At 43.2% G+C, this 23,261-nt stretch overlaps 1 protein-coding gene across 1 annotated transcript in view; it reads left to right on the top strand.

The window, feature by feature from the left end:
* ankrd13c (ankyrin repeat domain 13C) overlaps positions 1-23,261 on the top strand; it is a 76,575-nt gene that overhangs the window by 15,939 nt on the left and 37,375 nt on the right. Inside the window, exon 3 of the mRNA XM_069938448.1 lies at positions 16,572-16,676. Within this exon, the coding sequence (XP_069794549.1) occupies positions 16,572-16,676 (105 nt within the window). The remainder of the gene's footprint in view (positions 1-16,571; positions 16,677-23,261) is intronic.

The raw sequence follows: 23,261 nt of genomic DNA, 5'->3' as shown, positions 1-23,261 counted from the left end.
CAAAAGGTAGGGGACATTCCAGGCAAAGCCCTCCCCACTACTCGGGATGCTGTTATCGGAGAGAATAATCAAGAAAGCTCCAAATCATCCAGCATGTCCTATGTTCTCATTGCTGTCATAGGGAAAAGAGGTATAGGTGCCATAAGACTTGCACTGCCAGATTCTGGAACAGTTGCTATCTCCACCATTAGACTCTTCAACAACAAACTCATTCAGGGAGTCATTTAAGGTCTCTTGCACTTTGTTGATTTTCTTAAAATTCTCTCTGTATTGCTGTTGGGTACAAGCCTGCCCTCTGCTGGATATCATGACTCCCACATTCATAATAGCAGATACAAAACATAAAGACGGATCAACAGGCTTTATTCCACTTAAAGTCCCTGCTGCAGTTAGCTGTAACACCCAGTGGCTGACCATGAGGGGCCGGATGTGGCCTATATCCCAGAGGATGATTGGCAGCCAGCCAGGTGCTATCATGTCCTCCAGTGCTCTTGCTGCAGGTCGCCCCCTGTAATAGGCTCGTAGTGTATCACCACACGTATCAAGATGTTAATGCTTTCTGTTTAAACCGATCTCTAACTGAGACCATTAGTCAAAGCTAAATCCTAGTGAGGACATTGAAATTTCAAAACTTCGTAGACAAGATTAAAAGAGCACAGCAATGAACAACGTCAAATAGGCAGAGGTTGACCCCAGAGAGTTTTTCTAGGATTGCTCTTGTCTAATCTGGCCCAGAAGTATAACCATATGACAATTACAGCGTGGAAACAGGCCATTTATGGCCCATCTTGTCTGCTGAAACTCTTAAATTCTCCTCCTCCTACTGACCTGCTCTCTGCCCATAACCCTCCATACCCTTTCCATCCATACACCTAACCAATTTTTTCTTAAAAGATAATATTGTACCTGTCTCCACTCGAAGTTCGTTACACACAGACTCCGCACTCCGAGTAAAGAAATTCCCTCTTGTGTTGCAGCTACACTTTCGCCCCCATGAACATTCAGCTCATGTACTCTGGTTTGAATCTCCCCACTCCTCAATGGACAACGTTCATCCAAATCTCGTCTATCGATCCCCCTCAACATTTCAATTTGATACTCCACCCCCCCACCCCTCAGCCTTCTACACTCCAAGGAATAAGGCCCTAACTGGTTTAAGCTTTATCTGTAACTGGGTGCTGAAAACCAGGGATCATCTCGAGAATCTTCTCTCAGTGTTGTTCATATGCTTCCTGTAATTTGGTGACCAGAACGGAACACAATATTCCAAATATAGCCTCACCAATGCCTTCTACAATTTTAACATTCCCTCCCAAACCTTTCCCTCTATGCTCTGATTTATAAAGAACAGCATTCTTCACTAACCTATCCACCTTCAGGGAACTGTGGACAACTATTACTAGATCTCTCTGTTTAAATGCATTCTTTCACGCCCTACCATTTGCCCCATGCAGGTCCTATTTTGATTAGTCCAACTTGTCACACTTGTCAGCATTGAACCCTATTTCCCAGCTTTCAGCCCACTCTTCTCACTGACCCAAGTATCTGCAATATTAAAGATCCTGCTTCATTATGCACAACGTATCACCCGCATACTTACTAATCCAATTTACTACCCAATCATCTAGATCATTGATATATATAACAAACAACAACGGTCCCAGTGCAGATCCTTGGGACTTAACTCAAATAATGTAATGTGTTTTCATTTTCCGAATATTTTGAGCCATAACGTTTCAATGACCTTGGAGCCGCAAAGAATCCACAGGGTATATATTATTGGGCGTGCGATGCCTTGACTTCAGAGAGATTTGCTGAAGCTGGAAGACTGATGCCCACAGAACATGCTCAGCGAGTTTTACCGATTCATAAGAATTGTTTATATCATCATTGCTGTTCTTGGAATTCCTGGTAAGAACAGTGACTGCCTCAACTTTACAGTTGTGCGTGAAATTTTAGTTGATATTTCGGGGCATACGAGAACCCGGAGGAACTTTTCCTTCATTCCCTTTGCGCTTGTTAAATTTAGGCATGGGATCGGGCCATTTCGGCCCACCAGCCCGTGCTACCCAATTGACCAACACCCCAGGTGGGAAGACACAGGAGCCCCCCAGGGGAAAACTGAACCGGACAGAGCATCCAAACTCCTAACAGACTGCGCGGGATTGGAACCCAGGTCCTCATCGCTGGTGCTGTCGAGTTGTTGCGCCAACCGTACCCTCTCTTTGCTGTTTCCGTTCAAAGTGACAATTAAAACGAGCCTGGCAGAAGGTTTTGACGTCGCAGGTTCACAGTGCGCACAGATCAATATATCATTGTGCGGATTCTGAACATTGATTGGACAGGACTGATGGGTTATTCACATTTTTCGATATTGTTCTTTGAACCACGTTACTCTCCATTGTGGGAAGCTTCCAACAGATCCCTTCAAGCGGAGAGATGGCCCTGGTGACATGCCAAGTTTGGTGGAAAAATTGGTAGATGGTCGAAGAAAGGATTCTCAGCTTTGTCGTCCACTAAGCCCAATATTCTGAGCGGAGGTCAAAGAGTCAACGCCGCTGTCATGGCCGTCTGTTAAGGTGGGAAGGAGGCGGGTTTCTGCTCTGCAGCGTATCGTTTACTGCCCTGATGCAGTATCCTTCACCAATGGTCAAGCCAAGTGGCGTGGTATCTGTAAACATGGGTAGCTGCTGATGTTGATACAGGATTTTCAAAGCGCTGTTGTTTTTGTCTTGGAGAGCTCAGTTATTTTCATTTTTAAAAAGTTCACTTTCCTCATAACTTCCTTGAACACATGGTGTATAATATCAATTGCACTGCTCCTACAACACGTTAATTTAATTCCGTGCTTCGGATTTGTTGTGTTTCATTATGTCAACCATAAAAGGATGGATGGATAGAGAGAGAGAGGGAGAGAGAGAGAGAGAGTATGTGTGTGTCAGTAGCCATATTAGTCTAATAGAAGTTAAGGATGAGATAACATTATCTATCAGAGTCTTATTTGTGTGAGTGCATACACAACAGTGGCAACGAGGAAAGAAGCCAAACCTACCAACCATGAGAAGGAAAACAACAGAAGGGTAGAAAACGATTACCTAACAATCCCAACAAATTCCCGCCAAAAGATCAAGGCGAAAGCGCGCCAAGATGGCGGAGGGAAAGTTAGGGGAATTCATCAAAGTAGAAGAAAGTTGGGATAACTATGTAGAATGATTTAAACACTACTGCATAGCCCAAACTTTTGTGGAAGGTCCAGTAAACTGCAAATGTGCCCTCTTCCTCACTATAATGGGCAACAAAACATTCGACCTCCTTAAGACTTTGCTAGCCCCGGAGGATCCAGGGACGAAGATATTCAATGAATTATCCACAGCTCTAAGGAACCACTTAAGCCCCAAACCGCCAGTTATCACAGAAAGGTAAAAGGAGACAAGGACCAGGAGAAACAGTAAGTGAATACCTGGCATCGTTGCTCAAACTGGTGGAGCACTGTCATTTCGACCATTTTCTAAATCTGGCACAGCAAAACAGATTAGTGATGGGGCTGGCAAATCGCCAAGCAAGGCAAACATTATTAGCAATGGTTGAAGATGTTACATTACATGTTGCATACAGGGTTGTCTGCAGCTCTGAAATGGCAGATAAAAACTTGGATGTGGGTCAACCAAACCTACTGGTCAGGAGATCTTCCCGCCAACATTGTTTCAGTTGTGGGAAATACAACCACCGACCAGAAAACTGTTTCTTCAAAAATTCTAAATGGAACGATTGCAAAACAGAGGGATATATCAAAGCTAAATGTCTGCTTCTAAAGTGAAGGTGTCCGAGTGAGAGAGTGAGAGGAGAGAGAACGAACACAGCAATATTTATACAGCTAAAAATAAACTGACACCCTCCACCACCCCCCCACCCCCCCGAAGATGGAGTTAGACACAGGGGCAAATGTGTCCCTAATGCCATTTCTTTTTTCTTTGGCTTGGCTTCGCAGACAAAGATTTATGGAGGGGTAATGTCCACGTCAGCTGCAGGCTCGTTTGTGGCTGACAAGTCCGATGCGGGACAGGCAGACACGGTTGCAGCGGTTGCAAGGGAATATTGGTTGGTTGGGGTTGGGTGTTGGGTTTTTCCTCCTTTGTTTTTTGTCAGTGAGGTGGGCTCTGCGGTCTTCTTCAAAGGAGGTTGCTGCCCGCCGAACTGTGAGGCGCCAAGATGCACGGTTTGAGGCAAGATCAGCCCACTGGTGGTGGTCAATGTGGCAGGCACCAAGAGATTTCTTTAGGCAGTTCTTGTACCTCTTCTTTGGTGCACCTCTGTCATGGTGGCCAGTGGAGAGCTCGCCATATAACACGATCTTGGGAAGGCGATGGTCCTCCATTCTGGAGATGTGACCTACCCAGCGCAGTTGGATCTTCAGCAGCGTGGATTCGATGCTTTCGGTCTCTGCCATCTCGAGTACTTCGATGTTAGGGATGAAGTCGCTCCAATGAATGTTGAGGATGGAGCGGAGACAACGCTGGTGGAAGCGTTCTAGGAGCCGTAGGTGATGCTGGTAGAGGACCCATGATTCGGAGCCGAACAGGAGTGTGGGTATGACAACGGCTCTGTATACGCTAATCTTTGTGAGGTTTTTCAGTTGGTTGTTTTTCCAGACACTTTTGTGTAGTCTTCCAAAGGCGCTATTTGCCTTGGCGAGTCTGTTGTCTATCTCGTTGTCGATCCTTGCATTTGATGAAATGGTGCAGCCAAGATAGGTAAACTGGTTGACGGTTTTGAGTTTTGTGTGCCCAATGGAAATGTGGGGGTGCTGGTAGTCATGGTGGAGAGCTGGCTGATGGAGGACCTCAGTTTTCTTCAGGCTGACTTCCAGGCCAAACATTTTGGCAGTTTCCGCAAAACAGGATGTCAAGCGCTGAAGAGCTGGCTCTGAATGGGCAACTAAAGCGGCATCGTCTGCAAAGAGAAGTTCTCGGACAAGTTGCTCTTGAGTCTTGGTGTGAGCTTGCAGGCGCCTCAGATTGAAGAGACTGCCATCCGTGCGGTACCAGATGTAAACACCGTCTTCATTGTTGAGGTCTTTATTGGCTTGCTTCAGCATCATGCTGAAGAAGATTGAAAAGAGAGTTGGTGCGAGAATGCAGCCTTGCTTCACGCCATTGTTAATGGAGAAGGGTTCAGAGAGCTCATTGCTGTATCTGACCTGACCTTGTTGGTTTTCGTGCAGTTGGATAACCATGTTGAGGAACTTTGGGGGGCATCTGAGGCGCTCTAGTATTTGCCAAAACCCTTTCCTGCTCACGGTGTTGAAGGCTTTGGTGAGGTCAACAAAGGTGATGTAGAGTCCTTTGTTTTGTTCTCTGCACTTTTCTTGGAGCTGTCTGAGGACAAAGACCATGTCAGTAATTCCTCTGTTTGCGTGAAAGCCGCACTGTGATTCTGGGAGAACATTTTCGATGACACTAGGTATTATTCTATTTAGGAGAATCCTAGCGAAGATTTTGCTTGCAATGGAGAGCAGCGTGATTCCCCTGTAGTTTGAGCAGTCTGATTTCTCGCCTTTGTTTTTGTACAGGGTGATGATGATGGCATCACGAAGGTCCTGAAGGACCTGTAATGCCATTACGTGTAAAGGAACTCTGTTAAAAATAACTGAAATAACTCTAAGATTTGTTACAGGAGACAGAATCAAAGTGTTTGGAAAATGTATGGTCCAAGTACAATACAAACAGCAGCAGCCAAAAAACACTCTCTCTCTACATTGTAGATACCCAGGGAACAGCACTTTTTGGAAGAAACTGGCTATAACACATTCCCCTAAACTGGCTGGAAATCAGTTCAATACCAAATGTAAACCACACGGACACCTCCCAGCCAGAACTTGAGCAAATCCTCAACAGCCATGCAGTGGTTTTCCAACAAGAATTGGGGGTTAAAAAAATCCACTATGACCCTAGTAAAGAAGTTACTCCAGCCGTGGATGCTTCACCAGTGGGACTAAGAGCAGTACTATCCCAAATCACAAGCAAATGCAATTATGGCCAACTAGAAAAAGGATTGGCAATAAAATTACACCAATATCTTTACGGAAGAAAATTCACCCTGAGCACAGACAACAAGCCTCTTAGTTTAATCCTGGGGCCACACAAATGTATATCAGTATTAGCTGCGGCCAGAATTCAAAGATGGGCCATGCTACTAGCGGCGTATAACTATGATATAAAACATAAACCAGGAACAATCAACAGCCATGCAGATACCTTATCACGCATTCTGCTACCCGAGACAGAACAACGAGAAGAAATTATTGAATGGACAACAGAGGCAAACAGCCATCAACCAAAAACAGCTTCAACAACTGCCCTTGCAGCCCAGATGATCGGAAAGGAAACCGAAAATGAGGCAACATTAAGCAAAATCCTATTCTTCACCCTTACCACTTACACTGCCATGAACTATCAGTCGAAGAAGGATGTTTACTATGGGGTACCCATACAATTATTCCAGCCAAATGGCAAACTACCATATTATCAGAACTGCACCACAACCATCCGGGAATGGTACGAATGAAGGCACTCGCCCGGATGCATGTCTGGTGGCCCTCCATAGACAGAGACATTGAAACAACAGTAAGAGAATGCAAAGTATGTCAGTCAATGCAGCCAAGCTGAAGCTAACCCCAAACCCTGTAGACTTTGCTGGACCAATCATGGGTGAGATTTTCCTAATGGCTGTGGATGCACACTCCAAATGATCAGTAGTTTCACAGCTGAAAAATACCAAAGCAGATTCCACTTTGCCACTTGTGGATTGCCTCATGAATTAGTTACAGACAATTGGCCTCAATTTCCATAAGAACATTTCAAAAAAATTTACGTGCAACCACAATATCAGACATATTTTGTCCGCACCCTATCACCCAAGTACTAATGGGGAGGCAGCATGTTTTGTGCAAGTATTCAAGAAAGCAATGCAACTTCTAAATGCCTCCTGGACACACAAAATTGCAGATTTCCAATTGGGATACAGAAACACGCCGCATTCTACCACAAAACACAGCCCAGCAGAACTAATGTTTGTCCGCAACTTGCGGACCAGGCTGTCCACAGTTCATCCAGATCTGGGTCTCCGATTGCAGAAAGCAGCATCACCACAGACCTCAACTAGAACATTGGAAGTGGGTGAGAGAGTTCTGGCACAAGATTGTATATAAAGACCCATGGGTGGTAGGAGTAATCTTGCACAAATTGAGTCCCTGCCCATACTCTTTTGTAGTGGGGGACAGATTGTGGAAGCAATTGACCAATTACGAGCTTTGACTGACACTAAGGCCTCATGAGCTGGAGGAGGTGGAACCAGACCTGTCGTGGCCTGCCCCGACCATACCACCCCTCAGGCTGAGTGGAGGGGTGGGGGCAGAGATGGTCGTGGAGCAGAGGAGTCCAGTAACTGAGACACGCAACCAGGAGGGCAGCAAAGATGGGCAGTCCCCAATGAAGGTCAGCGAAGGCGGGAAAACGCCGCCAACTTGACCGCCAACCCAACCATCTACGGGTCCCGAGCAAGACTAGCACAGCAAACCACGCTGAGGTGGCTCAAAAACGAAAGAAGACTCCTGAACACTTTAAGTATTATGTTCCCTGATTATTATTAAATACTTTCCCTTTTATAATTACTCATAAGATGTATTCTAATTCTGACTTGTACTCCTGGGCCCGGGGGTGGGGAAAGGGGAAGAGTGTAAGAGTATTGGGTATAACACAACAATGCATACACAATTGCCAGTCAGTTTGTTATCTTTACAGTTTTGTATGTTGTGTACAGTTCTTTTGCACGACCAATAAGTGGTAATTCTGTCTCGCCTGCAGGAACAAGAATCTCAGGATTGTATGTGATGTTATGTATGCACTCTGACAATAATCTGAATCTAAATATTGATTGTGTTTATTTGTAAACAAATAAAATAACATTGCTTTGCATTAAAAGTATGAATTATTTTGATGTTTTACACAGATTAAGTCGAGAATAATTGTCCAGATGATGATAAAGGACGAAGGAAACGTATCAAGTTAACATTGAGTATAAATTGACCAGTAACTTCATTGCTGAAAAAACAAAAACTTTGTTGTTATTCCCCCTTAATTTTAAATATCACACCAGAAACTTGTAATTAGGTTGTAAAGTTCATGGTGATTCTTTTGAATCTTGTCATGGCCACTTGAATTATTTATGATCTTTATTAAATTAAGTCTCTGAAAAGTGAATTGATATTCCAAACAGGGAGGTTAGAAGATGAAGACTTGGATGACTTGTAAGGTTCTCAAATCTTTGACATTGTAACATCTGCACTATTCTTCAGTACCAACAAACCTGGTTGGGTACTGAAGGAGTGCACAGTCCAATTGATGGTGGTCTTCATGGACATCTTCAACACTTCACTGCAGCACTCCATCATCTCCATGGGTTTCACTACTTCCATCATAAAACCTGGTACCAAATGGGGCAACAATAACTGGCCTCCATGATTACTGCCCCGAAATGCCTCGAGCATCTGGTGATGGCACATGTCAAAACACACCTCCCAGAAATGCTGGACCCATTTCAATCTGCCGAGAGAAGAAACTGTTCCACTGATGATGTTATAGTCTTGTCCTTCCACTCTATCCTGACCCACCTGGACAATGACACTTCATACACCAGGCTGCTATTCTTCAACTTCAATTGACATTTAATACAATCATTCCCCAGAGGCTAGAAGCTGTCATTGCTGGGACTGAACACCCCTCTCTAACTTGATTCTGGACTTCCTAATGGAAAGACCACAGTTTGGCTGGGTCGATAGTAGAACATAGAACACTGTCAAGCTGAGCACAGGTGCACTACAAGACTGGGTGCTAAGCCCACTCCTGATCACGCTATTGATCCACCACTGCATCGCCAGATTAGGATCCAACAGAGGAATCAAATTTGCGGATATCAGAGTAGTTGGCCTCATCAGCAACAATGATGAGTTGTGTTTGAGGAGCCATGCCGGAGTCCAGAGCTATGGATATAACAAACTGTGGCGGCTCACCACAAGGCAGGAGAACCGGCCACTCCTAAGCCACCCGGCGGGGCAGCTGGCCAAAATGGTACCGTCGGGGGTTTCCCTTCCTTCCAGCTCGGGGTTCAAAAACCTGCGCTTGGGGACCACGTGATGCCTGGATGACGTCAGTGCCCTCCAGTGCGGTTCTCAGCCAGGTCTGGGCTGGGAGTATAAGTGCAGCCCAGCAGCCTGCAATAAACCAGTCTGCTCACTGAGCTCAACCCGTCTGGTTGTGTGTGTTATTGCAGGAGCAGTGTAGCTGCCGCTACAATTGTGACCCTGACTGATTCAAACATCTTTGAACCATCAAGAGTGAGCCTGGGATCAGCGCTATAGCCATGAAACTGCCTGAATTCTGGGTTCAGGAACCGGAGTCCTGGTTTGTCCACACGGAGGCCCAGTTTCACCTCCGCCAGATTTCGTCCAACACGACCAAGTTCTACCATGGTCGCTGCCCTGGACCAGGCCACCGTCAGACACATGCTGCACCTTGTTCAGCACCCACCCACTGAGGACAAGTACAAGACCATCAAGTGAGTGCTTACCGAGTCCCTTGGACTATCCAGACACCAGTGTGCCGCTCGGGTGCTGCACCTCGACGCCCTGAGGGACAGGTCCCCGATGGAACTGATGGACAAGATGCTCGCGCTCATGGGTGAGCACACCAACTGCCCACTTTTCGAGCACATCTTCCTCGAACATATACCTGGGGACATCCGCCCGCTGCTGGTTCAGGAGAGCTTCACTGACCCAAGGAACGTCGTCCAGAAGGCCCAAGAGCTATGGCTTGCACAATTCTCGGAAGGCTCAGTGGTCCAGCAGGTCACGAGGCATTGGCGTGACCACGCCAAGCCCGCTCCTAGCTCTGTGGTAGAGCACCCGGCCCCTGCAGGGGCCCCCAAGAGGATAACCAAGGCCACAGGATCTGCTTCAGGCCTCTGCTTCTACCACCAGCACTGGGGAGCCAAGGCTCGGAAGTATCATTAGCCCTGCTCTTTCCAGGGAAACGACCAGGCTGGCCGCTGTTAATGGTTGGGGCGCTGGCCAAGGCCACAGCCTTCTCTACTTGTGGGACTCAGTCAGCGGCCATCGGTTCCACGTTGACACTGGAGCCCAGATCAGTGTCATACTGGCCACTGACATTGACTCTAGGAACCGACCTCGTGGACCTCCCCTCCATGCGGCCAACGCAACGACAATCTGGACGTACGGAGACAAGACAGTCCACTTCCAGATCGGTCAACAGAATTTTGTGTGGAGGTTCACCGTCTTGTCCCTCTCGACTCTCATCCTGGGTGCAGACTTCCTCCACGCACACGAGTTTCTGGTGGACATTCAAGGTAGGTGCCTGGTGAATGCCCGTACCTTCCAGGCTGTTCGCCTCGACACCTCCCATGCGGAGCAACCACAGATGGCCACTATCACCACACCAAGAGATTATTTCCAGCAGATCCTGGACGAGTTCCTGACTCTCCTAAAGCCACAGTTCTCCGTTGCCTTTCCACGCCACGTGGTGTTCCACCACATCCCCACTCAGCCGGTTCACGCCAAGGCATGCCGGCTCCCGCCTGACAAGCTCCAGGTAGGAAAGGAGGAGTTTTCGCACCTGTTGGAGCTGGGGATCATTTGGCGGTCCGATAGCCTGTGGACCTCACCGCTCCACCTGGTCCCCAAAGCCTCCGGCGGTTGGCATTCCTGCGGAGACTTTTGATGGCTCAGCGAGGCAACCGTTCCTGACCATTACCCCATCTCTCACATCCAGGACTTTACGGCCAACTTGCATGGTGCGAGGGTCTTCTCCAAGGTTGACCTGGTGCACGGATATCACCAGATCCCGGTGCACCCTGAGGGCATACCCAAGACGGCCATCATCACCCCCTTTGGCCTGTTTGAATTCCTGCGCATGCCGTTCGGGCTCAAGAATGCCGCTCAGACCTTCCAGCACCTCATGGACTCTGTGGGCAGGGACTTGGATTTCATCTTTATTTATTTAGACAACATCCTTGTCACCAGCAAGGACCGGGCGCAACACAAGGCTCACCTAAGTGTCCTTTTCTCTCAGCTAGCCTACTTCAGCATTACCATAATCCCGGCCAAGTGCCAGTTTGGAGCAGGCAGGTCTTCCGTCACATCCATGACCTTTCACATCCGTCCATCAGGTCCATGGTCCAGATGGTGGCAGAACAGTTCGTATGGCATGGGCTGCGGAAGCAGATCACGGACTAGGCCAGACCATGCACCCATTGCCAGACGTCCAAGGTGCACAGACACACCACGGCGCCCATACATGAGTTCGAGCACATTCGGGAATGGTACATTCACGTGGACATCGTCGGGCCCTTACCCGTTTACCGGGGCAACCGTTACCTGTTTACGGTGGTGGACCGCACCACTCGCTGGCCCGAGGCAATCCCGATGCCAGATGCCTCCACCAACTCCTGCTCTCGAGCCCTGTTGCATGGTTGGGTCACCTGGTTCGGCGACCCGGCTCATCTCACCAGCGATCGAGGTGCCCAGTTCACATCTGCACTCTGGACACAGCTCGCCAGGTTGGGGATACAGCTAGACTGCACCACGGCCTACCACCTGCAGGCCAATGGACTGGTCGAACATCTCCACATCTCCACCGCCACCTTAAGTCGGCGCTCATGGCCCACCTCACCGGTCCCAACTGGACAGATGAACTGCCTTGGGTGCTCCTGGGCATCCGCTCCACTCCCAAGGAAGATCTACAGGCGTTATCAGCTGAGTTGGTCTATGGTGAGCCGCTGGCACAACCTGGTGAGTTCGTCGACGCACCTCGCAATCCCCAGTGGTTGCCGCATGAACTATTTCCTCACCTCAGGGCACGCTTGGACTCCTCCGAACCCCCTCTGCCACCCAGGCATGGCACCCGCCTGAATTAAGTTCCTGGCGAGCTGCTTTCCACGGAGTTCGTTTTTTGTTTGGCGGGGCCTGACTCCAGCACCTCTGCAGCGACCATACGATGGGCTGTACAGGGTTATACAGTATTCTGGCTCGACATTCACGCTGGACTTGGGTGGCATGCATGGGCTGTTTACCATGGCGAGCGCACCTTGATCCCACCAGGCCCGTGGTTGTTGCCCAGCCCATGAAGTGAGGTCGCCCGGCAAAAATGTATATTGGTGCTTGTTCTGGGGGGGGAGGGGGCTGTTTGGCGGCTTACCACAAGGCAGGCAAACCGGCCCCGGTTGTAAGTCACGCGGCGGGGCAGCCTGCCAAAATGGCGCCGTCGGGGGTTTCCCTTCCTTCTAGCTCAGGGCTCAGATACCCCTGCTTGGGGACCACATGACGCCCAGAAGACGTCAGCGCCCTCCAGTGCGGTTCTCAGCCAGGGCTGGGCTGGAAGTATAAGTGCAGCCCAGCAGCCTGCAATAAACCAGTCTGCTCACTTTAGTAGTGTGAGTTATTGCAGGAGCAGTGTAGCCACTGCTCCAAAACCATTATTCTTATTCCATCCATTAATCCTGGGAGGAACCATAGTTCAGGGGAGTTTACAAGGAAGAATTTTCCAATAAAGAAAATGTATGGTCTTGTATCAATAAAAAGTACAATAATTCATGAGTGATGATCAAATGCTACCATCGCCACCATTAATGAGGTTGTTGTGGCCAGGTAGCTGGTTGCTTTTTGTACTTTGTTGCAAGTTTGAGACAGAGCATTTCTATTTCACTGATACCAAGTATCCTAACTCTAAAGGTACAGTTCATAGGTCTATGGCATTTTGCTGCCAGACATTTGGCCCTCACAGTTTGCCCACAATTTGGCATCAGATATTTTGGCAACAACAGTTTGATGCTGCACATTTTAGCCCACCTGCCCCACTCTCTGTCTGCTGGTGGTCTCCATCCTGCTGCACTGGCTGAACGCCTGGCATGGCAGCACTGCCTGAACGCCCAGCGTGGCAGAAACTCCATCCCCTCAGAGAACCGCTGCCCTGGCAAATGAGCTTTTCGTAGCTTATAGCGATATATTAAAATTATTATTAAAAAAATGAGGGAGCAATAAAAAAAGAGGGCTTTTGGTAAATTATAATGATATTTATATTAAATTACATATAATGGAATATATAATTGAATTTAAAATTATTCAAAAATTAAAAACACTCGTTTAATAACTATCCAGTTGTCCCTGCTCCTGCCCGGGAGCCTGAGGCGACTTCTTCGATGTGGAAGACCCGCACCCAAAGTTGAAAATGGAGTCGCCATCACTGAAGACTTGGACCCAGCTCTGTTTGGCATCTTCCCATCCAGAAGAAAATGTTTTGGGGACCCGTAACCATGCATATGGTATGCAGTTTCCCTAACTAATGCATATGGAAACTACGTACCATATGCATTTGTTTAATGAGTAATTATTTGTATAATAAGTATAAGAATAAATCCAAAAAATATTGTTTTCCTCTCCCCACAGATGCAGACTGACCAAAGACCCTTGTTTTTCATTTTTCCCTGACTGTTTTTAATAATTTCATAGCTATAAGCTATGAAAATCCCTTGTTTGTGGGGGAGCAGTTTCCTGGGGAGAGGGAGTTTCTGAAATGTTGGGGGTTCAGGCAATGTGATGGGACCTTGGCCAGCAGACGGTGAGTGGGGTGGGGAGCTGAGCCAAAATGTCTGAAGGGCTACAAAGGTCTTTATTTTTTTGCCAATATGTGAGGACCAAAATATCTGGTGCCAAACTGCAGGTCCAAAAATATCCAATTCTGACCGTTCACACCTATTATTTTCTCTTGTGCTGATCTCATCAGATACAACGAATTAATTGAAATGTAATTAACTCTGGAAATGGTTTGATCTGTTTTGATTTGGACCATGATATTTCCCCCCCCCCCCTCCCCCCCCAACTCCAAATTATCTCCTGGTCATGTCACATTTGCACTTTCCATTGAACAAAAATTTGTATTTGCATGTAAATACTGAACACTGAACCAACCTGCATCAATAAAACATATACTCAGTATGTACTCTTTATAGTTCAGGTTATTATTATTTAGTGATGTTGAGGCTTGAAGTATTGTGAGCAGTTTTAGGCTCCTTATTTAAGAAAGGATGTTCACATCCTTGTGAACATTCAGAGAATGTTCACAAGGATGATTCTGGGAATGAAAGAGTTGCCATATGAGAAGCACACAGCTGTACTCATTGGAATTTAGGAGAATGGGGGGGGAAATGTCATTGAAACATTTCAAATTTGAAAAGCATGGACAGAGTAAATGTAGAAAGGTCGTTTCCCATGGTGGGAGAGTCCAGGCAAGAGGGAACACTCCAGGATTGAAGGCTGGCTGCTTAGAACAGAGATGAGGAGGAATTTCTTTAGCCAGAGAATGATAACTCTGTGGAATTTTTTTGCCACAGGTGGTCGTGAAGGCCAGGTTATTGGGTGTATTTAATGCCTTGAATTCTGGCCATTTTTAACCTTTCATATCTATACTCCAGACAAAGTCCATAGGTAAACCTTTACAGTACGGACACCAGTACAAACCAGCTGGTAGTGGGGTATAAAATCTCTCCCAGAAAACTGGGACATGGAGTATATGCGCTTGTTGATAGTCCCGGAAAACCAGGACATGGAGGCCAAAGCGTTAGGCAGAGATTGATATTTTCTTTATTAGCCAGGCTATCAAAGGTTATGGGGAGAAGGCCAGGCAGTGGGGAAAAATGGATCAGCTCATGATTAAATGGTGGGGCAGACTCCATTGTCTAATTCTCCATTGTCTTGTGGTCTTATCTGCAGTTTTTCTAAAAAAATAATTGCATGTATCAATGGTTCTTGCGTTATCAATATACTGGTTGAAAATTTACTGAAAAGCTTGTCTACACCCTAACAATTAGATTTTTTAAAATTGTGGTTAGGTTTCTCATCAAGATGAAGTTTAAGTGTTGTGAAAAGAAATGCCTTATTTTGGCCATACTTTGTTCACTGTACACACTGATCAAGTAATAAGTGAAATTCTTGGTTCTGCCCTGTTCAAACAATGTGTCTGGTACTGTAACATACAGTACAGGGGATTATGGAATTCTGTTTCCCAGCAGCCAATATTTGCCTAAAATAAAATTGAGACTATTCAAACCTCTTCAATTTACATGGGTCCCTATTGTTCACAGATGTTCATTCCACCAGTCTGACAGGATATAACTCAAGTACTACAGGTTAAATGATTACTTCTCAGTCCCACAATTCATAAGAAATTCTAATTATTTAGTTCTTGCTCTGCACATGGCTTTTTTTTAAACAATCTACTTTCTTAAATGTAATAGTTTATTGATGTACAGATTTTTAAAATCTGTTTTCCTGATAAGTTCCCAAGTTATTGTACATACACCATCAGCTATCAACAATTTGTAGTGTCTTTTATTTTTGGTGTTCTTGTAATTTTTGATTCACAGTTTCAATATTAAGCGGACTCATGCTCAAATGCAAGATTAAGCTCTGTTGTTGTTCCAATATTATGTCTAATGTAAACTTGAAAAGCACATTGCTATTGGCCATGTATGAATTTGCAATTTTTTGGTTCTAACTTTCACAAAGTTGATTGAAATCAAGATTCAAGTTTCCTTTATTGTCATGTTAAAAAAAAGTGTTATTGAACAGAATTTGCTTTAGTCTGCCGTAAGGCAGACAGATTTGCCCTCAGCAGAAACTGCCTGAAGTGCCTCTTAAAGGCAAAGAAAGAGAAGCAAAAGAGAGCCCCCTCAGAGATGCCAAGTGTCCATGGATTTGCCTCCAGTCACACAGTCCAATCCAAATCATCAGCTCCACATCTGACCTCTGATATGATCAGGAAACCTTCAGTGCCCGCAGCACCCTCTTGCATCCCGGTTCCAATACCTGATACCCCTTCAGCCTGCCTTGAGCCAGGACCACAGTCTGATGTGAATCCCATTTGTCAGCAGCTGACATGGTTTCCTTGCATCGAGTCACCAACAGCCCACCACTTGTGTGTTCTTCAGCCGCAGGACCCCTCGCTGGTCAAGAGACCTCTCTTTCATAGTGTAATGATGGCAAAAGCTGTCAGCAAAAAAAAAGTACTTAGTAAAGAAATTTTAATTTGCTGACCAAGGTGTGCAAGATCCAAATACAACCTGCATATTTCATTCCAACTATGGTTGGAGAGGCAAACTGAAGACTTTTCTCCTCTGCTTTTGATGACTTTTTATTAAAATTCTTAATTTCATCATGAATTTAGTTACTTATTTTGGGAATTAATAAATGTGTTTCGTAATGGAGTGTCTTAGTTTTATTGTGTTCTTTGTAGTTATTCAATTTGTCGCTTCAACACCTAAATGTTGCTCAATAAAGTGAAACCATTTATTATATATTTAAGTTGAAATAATGTAAATGCTTTTGGAGATTTGTTTTGTACAATTAAAAGAAATGAAAACTTAAATATTAGCCATTCAAGTGAGATTGGATATGCATCAGTGTTGCTTTATTCACTTCATAAATTATTTTTATTTTTCATTTGTAGAGTGTGCCCATTTACTTCTGGCTCACAATGCGCTTGTAAAGGTGAAAAATGCTCAGGGATGGAGCCCATTGGCAGAAGCCATCAGCTATGGAGACCGACAAATGAGTATGGTTTTTGTTTCATTTACTCAAGTTTGGAGTACTCTGGAATGCATTATTATTTTTCATTTTGATTCTGTATTTCCTGTGAATGTTCAAAGGATGGATAACCTGGTATTCAACAGAGTTGCTAATTGTTAAATTCTCTATATTGATCTATAGTAAAATGTCCAGTTGGAGAAAATTGATATACAATCCTTACAATACTTTTGCCATGCTAGTTTCAATGTAGTTTGCCCTTTTGTAAGTCTGTGTAACTTGATTGATAGCAAGCTGTTCCAGAATCAGTCCATTCCAGTATAAAACCATAATGCACCAAGTAAACAAAGGGAATCTCCAATTTCTAACTTTTATTACTCTTGCACTGACAGTGCCCTCCATGTTTGGGACAAAGACACTTTTTCACTTTTTTTCAAATTTTATTGGCACATGTATAAATTACATAGCAGAAATTGCTATGTATCAAAATCAATACATGCTATTTTATCATTTTTTTCTCCCCACCGACACCCTCCCACACAGAAAAAAACCCCAAGGAAAGCAAGAAAGTAGAAAAAAGAACCGAAAAAGAAAGAAAAAAAAAGAATAGATTAATTTTAAAAACAATACTGGATATTACTTAATAACTAAATTATGACCAAATTATGTAAAAATATACAAATATCAATATATCCACTAAACATAAAATATATAATAGGGTAAAACACTACTGTATAACGTATAATACTGGGTCAAAATCTAAGTGTGTGTGTACGTATTGTAAGGTAAAACATCATGAGATGGGAATGTGTAAGGAGTTACCCTGCCCTGTACAGGGCTGTAACAAGATGTAAATGCATCCTTGTACTTACAAGATAAGAGAGACATTGATGGATTGAGAGGCAGGAAGCTAGCAGGGAAAGGATAGCAACAGTTTTAGTCATTGGACAAGTAATGATATGATGATGTTCTAAGCATGTATCCAAGGGTATAAAAAATCACCATTTTGCTGATAACGGCAGAATGCATTCTCCGACTAACCTGGTTGGTCGCAAGTGTTACAATCCGGTAATAAAGAACAAAGAACCCTGATTTCGACTCAGCCTGGTGTTTGTCTCACTCATTCATGAACAAAGCAGACCTAACAGTATATACACACACACACACACACACACAAAATAATGAAATGAGAGATTAGGGTGAAGCTGCTGATTGTCAAAGTTCAGACCATATTCTACCAATTAACATAATATAAGTACTTATAAAGTTATAACACCAATCTTTTGCATATATGAAACCAAATTCTCAAAAAATTATCATATTTATTCTTTAAATTATATGTAATATTTTCCAAAGGTATACAACTTCGCATTTCACTATGCCATCTATCTAATACTAAATCTGTATCCAATTTCCATGCAACAGCTATACATTTTCTGGCAACTGCCAGCGCGTTTTTTAAAAAAATTCCTTTTGAAACCAATCCAATTTTAAATCTGGATTAATCCATGATATATCCCCCTAAAGTTGTATTTTTCACCACAAAAGCTTAATAGATTGAATCTAGATATTTTCGATAAGTGTTTTTGATATAAACAGGATATAGGTACTTTTTTTTTTACATACAACGTGGATGTGTCCCAAATTAAATTCTTTTGGACTAATTTAATAGATTAGACTCCTAAGACACTCTTCTGTTATTTTCCACAGTTTTAAATTTGTAATCAAACTATTCATGTGATTAAAGTGCACATTCCAGATTTTATTGAAAGTTATTTGCATACATTTTGGTATGATCTTGTAGAAATTACAGCACTTTTTAATACATAGTCCCCTCATTTCAGGGTACCATAATATTTGAGACATACCAATGGTATGTTTATTGAAGTTGTCATGTTTAGTACTTTATTGCATATCCTTGTATGCAATGACTGTTTGAAATCTGTGATTCATAGACATCAACAGGTGCTGAGCATCTTCTATGGTGATGCTCTGCCAGGTCCCTACTGCAGTCATCTTTAGTTCCTGCTTGTTTTCTGGGCTTGTCCTCTTATGTTTTGACTTCATCATATAGAAGGCATGCTCAATTGGATTTTGATCGATGACTGACTTGACCATTCAAGAATTTTCCAGTTTTTAGCTTTGAAAAGCTCCATATTTGCTTTAGTGGTGTATTTGAGATCATTGTCTTGCTGTAGGATGAAATTCTGTCCATTGCATTTGGAGGTATTTGAGATGTTTCTATACACCTCAGAATTAATTTTGCTACTGCCATCAGCAGGTACATCATCATCATTAATAAAGGTAAGTGTGCCAGTACCTGTGGCAGCCATAACATGCCAAGGCCAAAGGCACCCCCATACCACTGTGAGTGGCTCTGATGTGCAAGAGGGAAGGAAAAAGCGTGGTTGAGCAATAGTCATAGGGGATTCTATAGTAAGGGGAACAGACAGGAGCTTCTATGGCTGCAAACAGCACTCCTGGATGGTGTGTTACCTCCTGGGTGCAAGGGTCAGGGATGTCTCCGAGCGGTTGCAGGAGATTCTGAAAGGAGAGAGTGAACAGGCAGTTGTCATGGCCAATATTGGTACCAACAATATAGGAAGAAAGCAGGATTATTCCTACAAACTGAATTTAGGGAGCTAGGAGATAAATTAAGGAGTAGAACCTCAAAACTATTAATTGCAGGATTATTACTAGTGCCACAAGCTAGTCAGAGTAGATATAGCAGGATAGTTAGAATGAATATGTGGCTTGAACGGTGGTGCAGAAGGGAGGGTTTCAGTTTCTTGGGACATTGGAACCAGATCTGGAGCAGATGGGACCAGTACAAACTGGGCGGTCTACATCTGGGCAGGGCAGGGATAGATGTCCAAGGGAGATTGTTTGCTAGAGCTGTTGGGGAAGGTTTAAACTAATGGGGCAGGGGGGTGGGAACCTACAAAGAAAGAATGAGGAAGGTGGAACAGAGACCAAGGCTAGAGTTAGAAAAGAGATTTAAAAAAAAAAAGTCAAAAGCAGAAGATGCAGGAGTCACTAGATTCTAAAAGGACCATGAGCATAAGGGCACTTTATCTGAATGCTCGTAGAGTTAGAAATGAGGTTAGTGAACTTGAGGCACCAATCAGTACCCAGGTATATGATTTGCAAGGTGGGCATGATTGGGAATTAAATATTCAAAGGTATCAGGTAATATGAAAATATAGACAGGAAAGTAAAGGTGGTGGGCTGGTGCTCTTAATTAAGGATGAGAGCAGGGCAATAGTGAGAGACGATACAAGATCTAAGGAGCAGAATGTTGAGTCCATCTGGTTAGAGATTAAGAATAGTAAAAGGGGAAAAAAATCACTGGTGAGGGTTGTCTGTCGCCCACCGAATAATAATAGGACAGTGGGACAGGAAATTAAATAAGAGATAGCTGAGACATGAAAGAACGGAACAGCAGTTGTTGTGGGGAGACTTTAACTTCCATGTAGATTGGGAAACTCAAATTGGTCAAGGGAGTCTGGAGGATAAATTCATAGAATGCATCCGTGATAGCTTTCTTGAGCAGCATGTTAAGGAACCAGCAAGGGAGAATCCTATTTTAGATCTAGTATTGTGCAATGAGATAGGTGAAATTAACGATCTAGTAGTTAGGGACCATCTTGGAAAAAGTTATCATAGTATGATTGAATTTCTTATACAGATGGAGGGTGCAGTAGTTTGATCTAAAACTATGTATTATGCTTGAACAGGGGAGACTACAACAAGATGAGGGAGGAATTGGTCAGTGTGGACTGGGAGCACAGGCTAATTGGCAGAACGGTTGAGGAACAGTGGAAGACTCAAAGAGATTTGTCACAATGCTCAACAAAAATATATTCCCGTTTTTTTAAAAATAAGGACAATAAGAGAGGGAAGAGTCAGCCTTGGTTAACTAAGGAAATAAAGCAAAATATAAAATTAAAAAGTTATGTGTACAAAGTAATCAAGAGTAGTGGGAAATTGGAGGGGGGGTGGGCATGGCCATGCTAATGAGCTGAGCGGAAGTGTTTCAAAAGAACTCTCCATAAAATGTATTAAAAGATGGTTTTAAAGCTCAAAAAACAGAATTTTGTCATCAAAAATGGATAAAGCTAAATGAACGAGACAACTGAGAACAAAAACTGAAGAAGTAATAGCTCAGCCAGGAACATTGAGTGGAAGCCTGATGAAGAGTGACTCAGCAGGGGCCTTGGGACCGACTGAAGACTGCAGACCTGGGGAGTTGGCCCAAGATATAACCTCCATCCTGAACATATTAGAAACTTTATGTAGTCGTTTTGCGAGTATGAAATCAGCGATGAGAAATGTATCAGAGAAGATGATGGAAATTAAAGTTGTGGAAGACTTAAGTGAATGAATGACTCATTCAGAGGCTGAGCTGGACAAAACAAAAGACAGGTTGAAGGCACTGGAATAAAAAAGCAAAAATACAGGACATAGTAAAGAAAGGACTGGTGGAAAGATCAACCATATGGAAAATTTTAGCAATTTTTCTCAAGTCAATCATTGGACTGAGAGAAGGAATAGAGGGAAAAGGCACGATGAGTTTCTTTGAAACATGGAACCCACAAATGTTGGGACAAAATAAATTGAATACAAAGTTGCAAATTTAAAGGGCTCACCTGACCCTTGGACCCAGAAGAACCAGTGAACAGCGACCACAACCAGTCCTGATAAGACTTTTAAGTTACTGGGAAAGAAATGCGATCTTGGGAGCAGCATATGAAAAATATTCAAAAAATAATAATGGCCCATTAGTGGTGGACAATGCAAAAGTAATGTTTTTCCAGGACTTCAGCCCTGCCTTGGCCAAACAAAGAAAGGAATTTGATGAGGTAAAGAGACAACTGCTATCTAAAAGCTTTAAATATTCAATGATTTATCCAGCAGCTCTGAGGATGGATGTCTCAGTAGGTAAGCAACAAATTTTCAAGAATAAAGAAGTGGAAGAATTTTTAAGAAAGTTATAAAAAGATTAAAGTTGTCAGCTGAAAGGGCTGAAAAGACCATTTCAAAATGGTATGATAGTATTTAGAAAATTGGGAAGATACTATTGTTATACAATATTTGTGTGAGAAATGGTATGGATAAAACACTAGTTTATTAGTCTTAATAGTAATGGGATAAATGGGATTAGGGTCTTGTCATACTTAAAGAAATTAAAAGTGGATATAATTTTTTTGCAGGAAATGCATCTTACTAAATTGGAACATGATAAATTAAAAAAAGGATAGGTGGGACAAATAATATTGTTTTCCTTTGGTTCAAAGGCAAGAGGGGTAGGGATTCTAATTAATAAAAATACACCAGTGTTAATTGAAAGTACCTTGATTTATCAAGCCAGAAGGTATGCAATGGCACACTGTAAAAGTTACGGAGAAGCATGGATGTTTATTAATATTTATGCCCTGAATTATGATGATGAATCCTTTATGAAAGACATCTTAAAAACAGCAGAGGGAAGACAAAATATGTTAGTTGGAGGAGACTTTAATTTCTGCTTAGGATCAATACTAGATAAATCGGCAAGAACAATAATGAGGGTGAAAGCAGCAAAAACCACAATTTTGTATATGAAAGATCTAAATCTTATTGATGTATGGAGACAATTAAATTCCACAGAGAGAGACTACTCTTTTTACTCAAGGGTGCACAACTCGCATACAAGGATTGACTTATTCTTAATGTCTGCCCAGTTAAAGAGTGATAAAAAACAGAACAGGCTTCTATCAGACCATTCTCCTTTAATATTAACTATAGCAACAATGGAAAAGCAAGAGAATGTATACAGATGGTGCCTCGATACTCAGATTTGTGTGAATTTATAAAGAGACAGGTAGAAATATTTTGTGAAACAAATCTGTTGTCTACTAATTATAGTTTTCTGATATGGGACTTGCTTAAAGCAAATTTATGGGGACAAATTATATCCTATACAAAGAATATTAAGATGGAACATATGGTAGAAATAAACAGTTTGGAGAAGGATATTAAAGAATTAGAAAAAAAAAATCAAGAAGAATACAGATTACTGAAGAATAAAAAGCTAAGATATAATGCAAACATATAGAACAGAAAAAACTATATTTAAAAACTAAACAATACGATGAACAGGTGCATAAAGTTTTAGCTTGGCAGATTAAAACAGGAGTCATCAAGAATGATAAATGCTATAAAAATAGAAACAGACACTAGTTTTTAAGGAAAAATAAATTAATGACGTGAGCAATAGAGTATTAAATTTATGGTATGACAAAGGTATAAGATGTATTAAAGGCTGTTACATTGGAAGGAATTAATATGTCCTTTGAACATTTAAAACACAAATACAGAGTGACCAATGGGACGACCTTTTGTTTTCTCCAGCTTAGATCATTCTTAAGTGAAAGATGGGGACCAATGTTGACCCCACCTGAAATTAGAGAGACCGAGTGAACGGTTTGGATGGGGAAATACATTCAAATTTACTATGCTCTCTGGAGCAAAAGTGCAAAGCCAGGGTTGCAGAGGTCAAGGGAAAGATGGGAGTCGGACTTGGATGTGTGATTTCAGGAAGAAGCTGGTCAGATTAGTGGAAGGACATCAA

Source organism: Narcine bancroftii, chromosome 5, assembly GCF_036971445.1.
Source record: "Narcine bancroftii isolate sNarBan1 chromosome 5, sNarBan1.hap1, whole genome shotgun sequence".
NCBI classification, from domain to species: domain Eukaryota; kingdom Metazoa; phylum Chordata; class Chondrichthyes; order Torpediniformes; family Narcinidae; genus Narcine; species Narcine bancroftii.
This window is presented reverse-complemented; position numbering and strand designations above follow the sequence as displayed.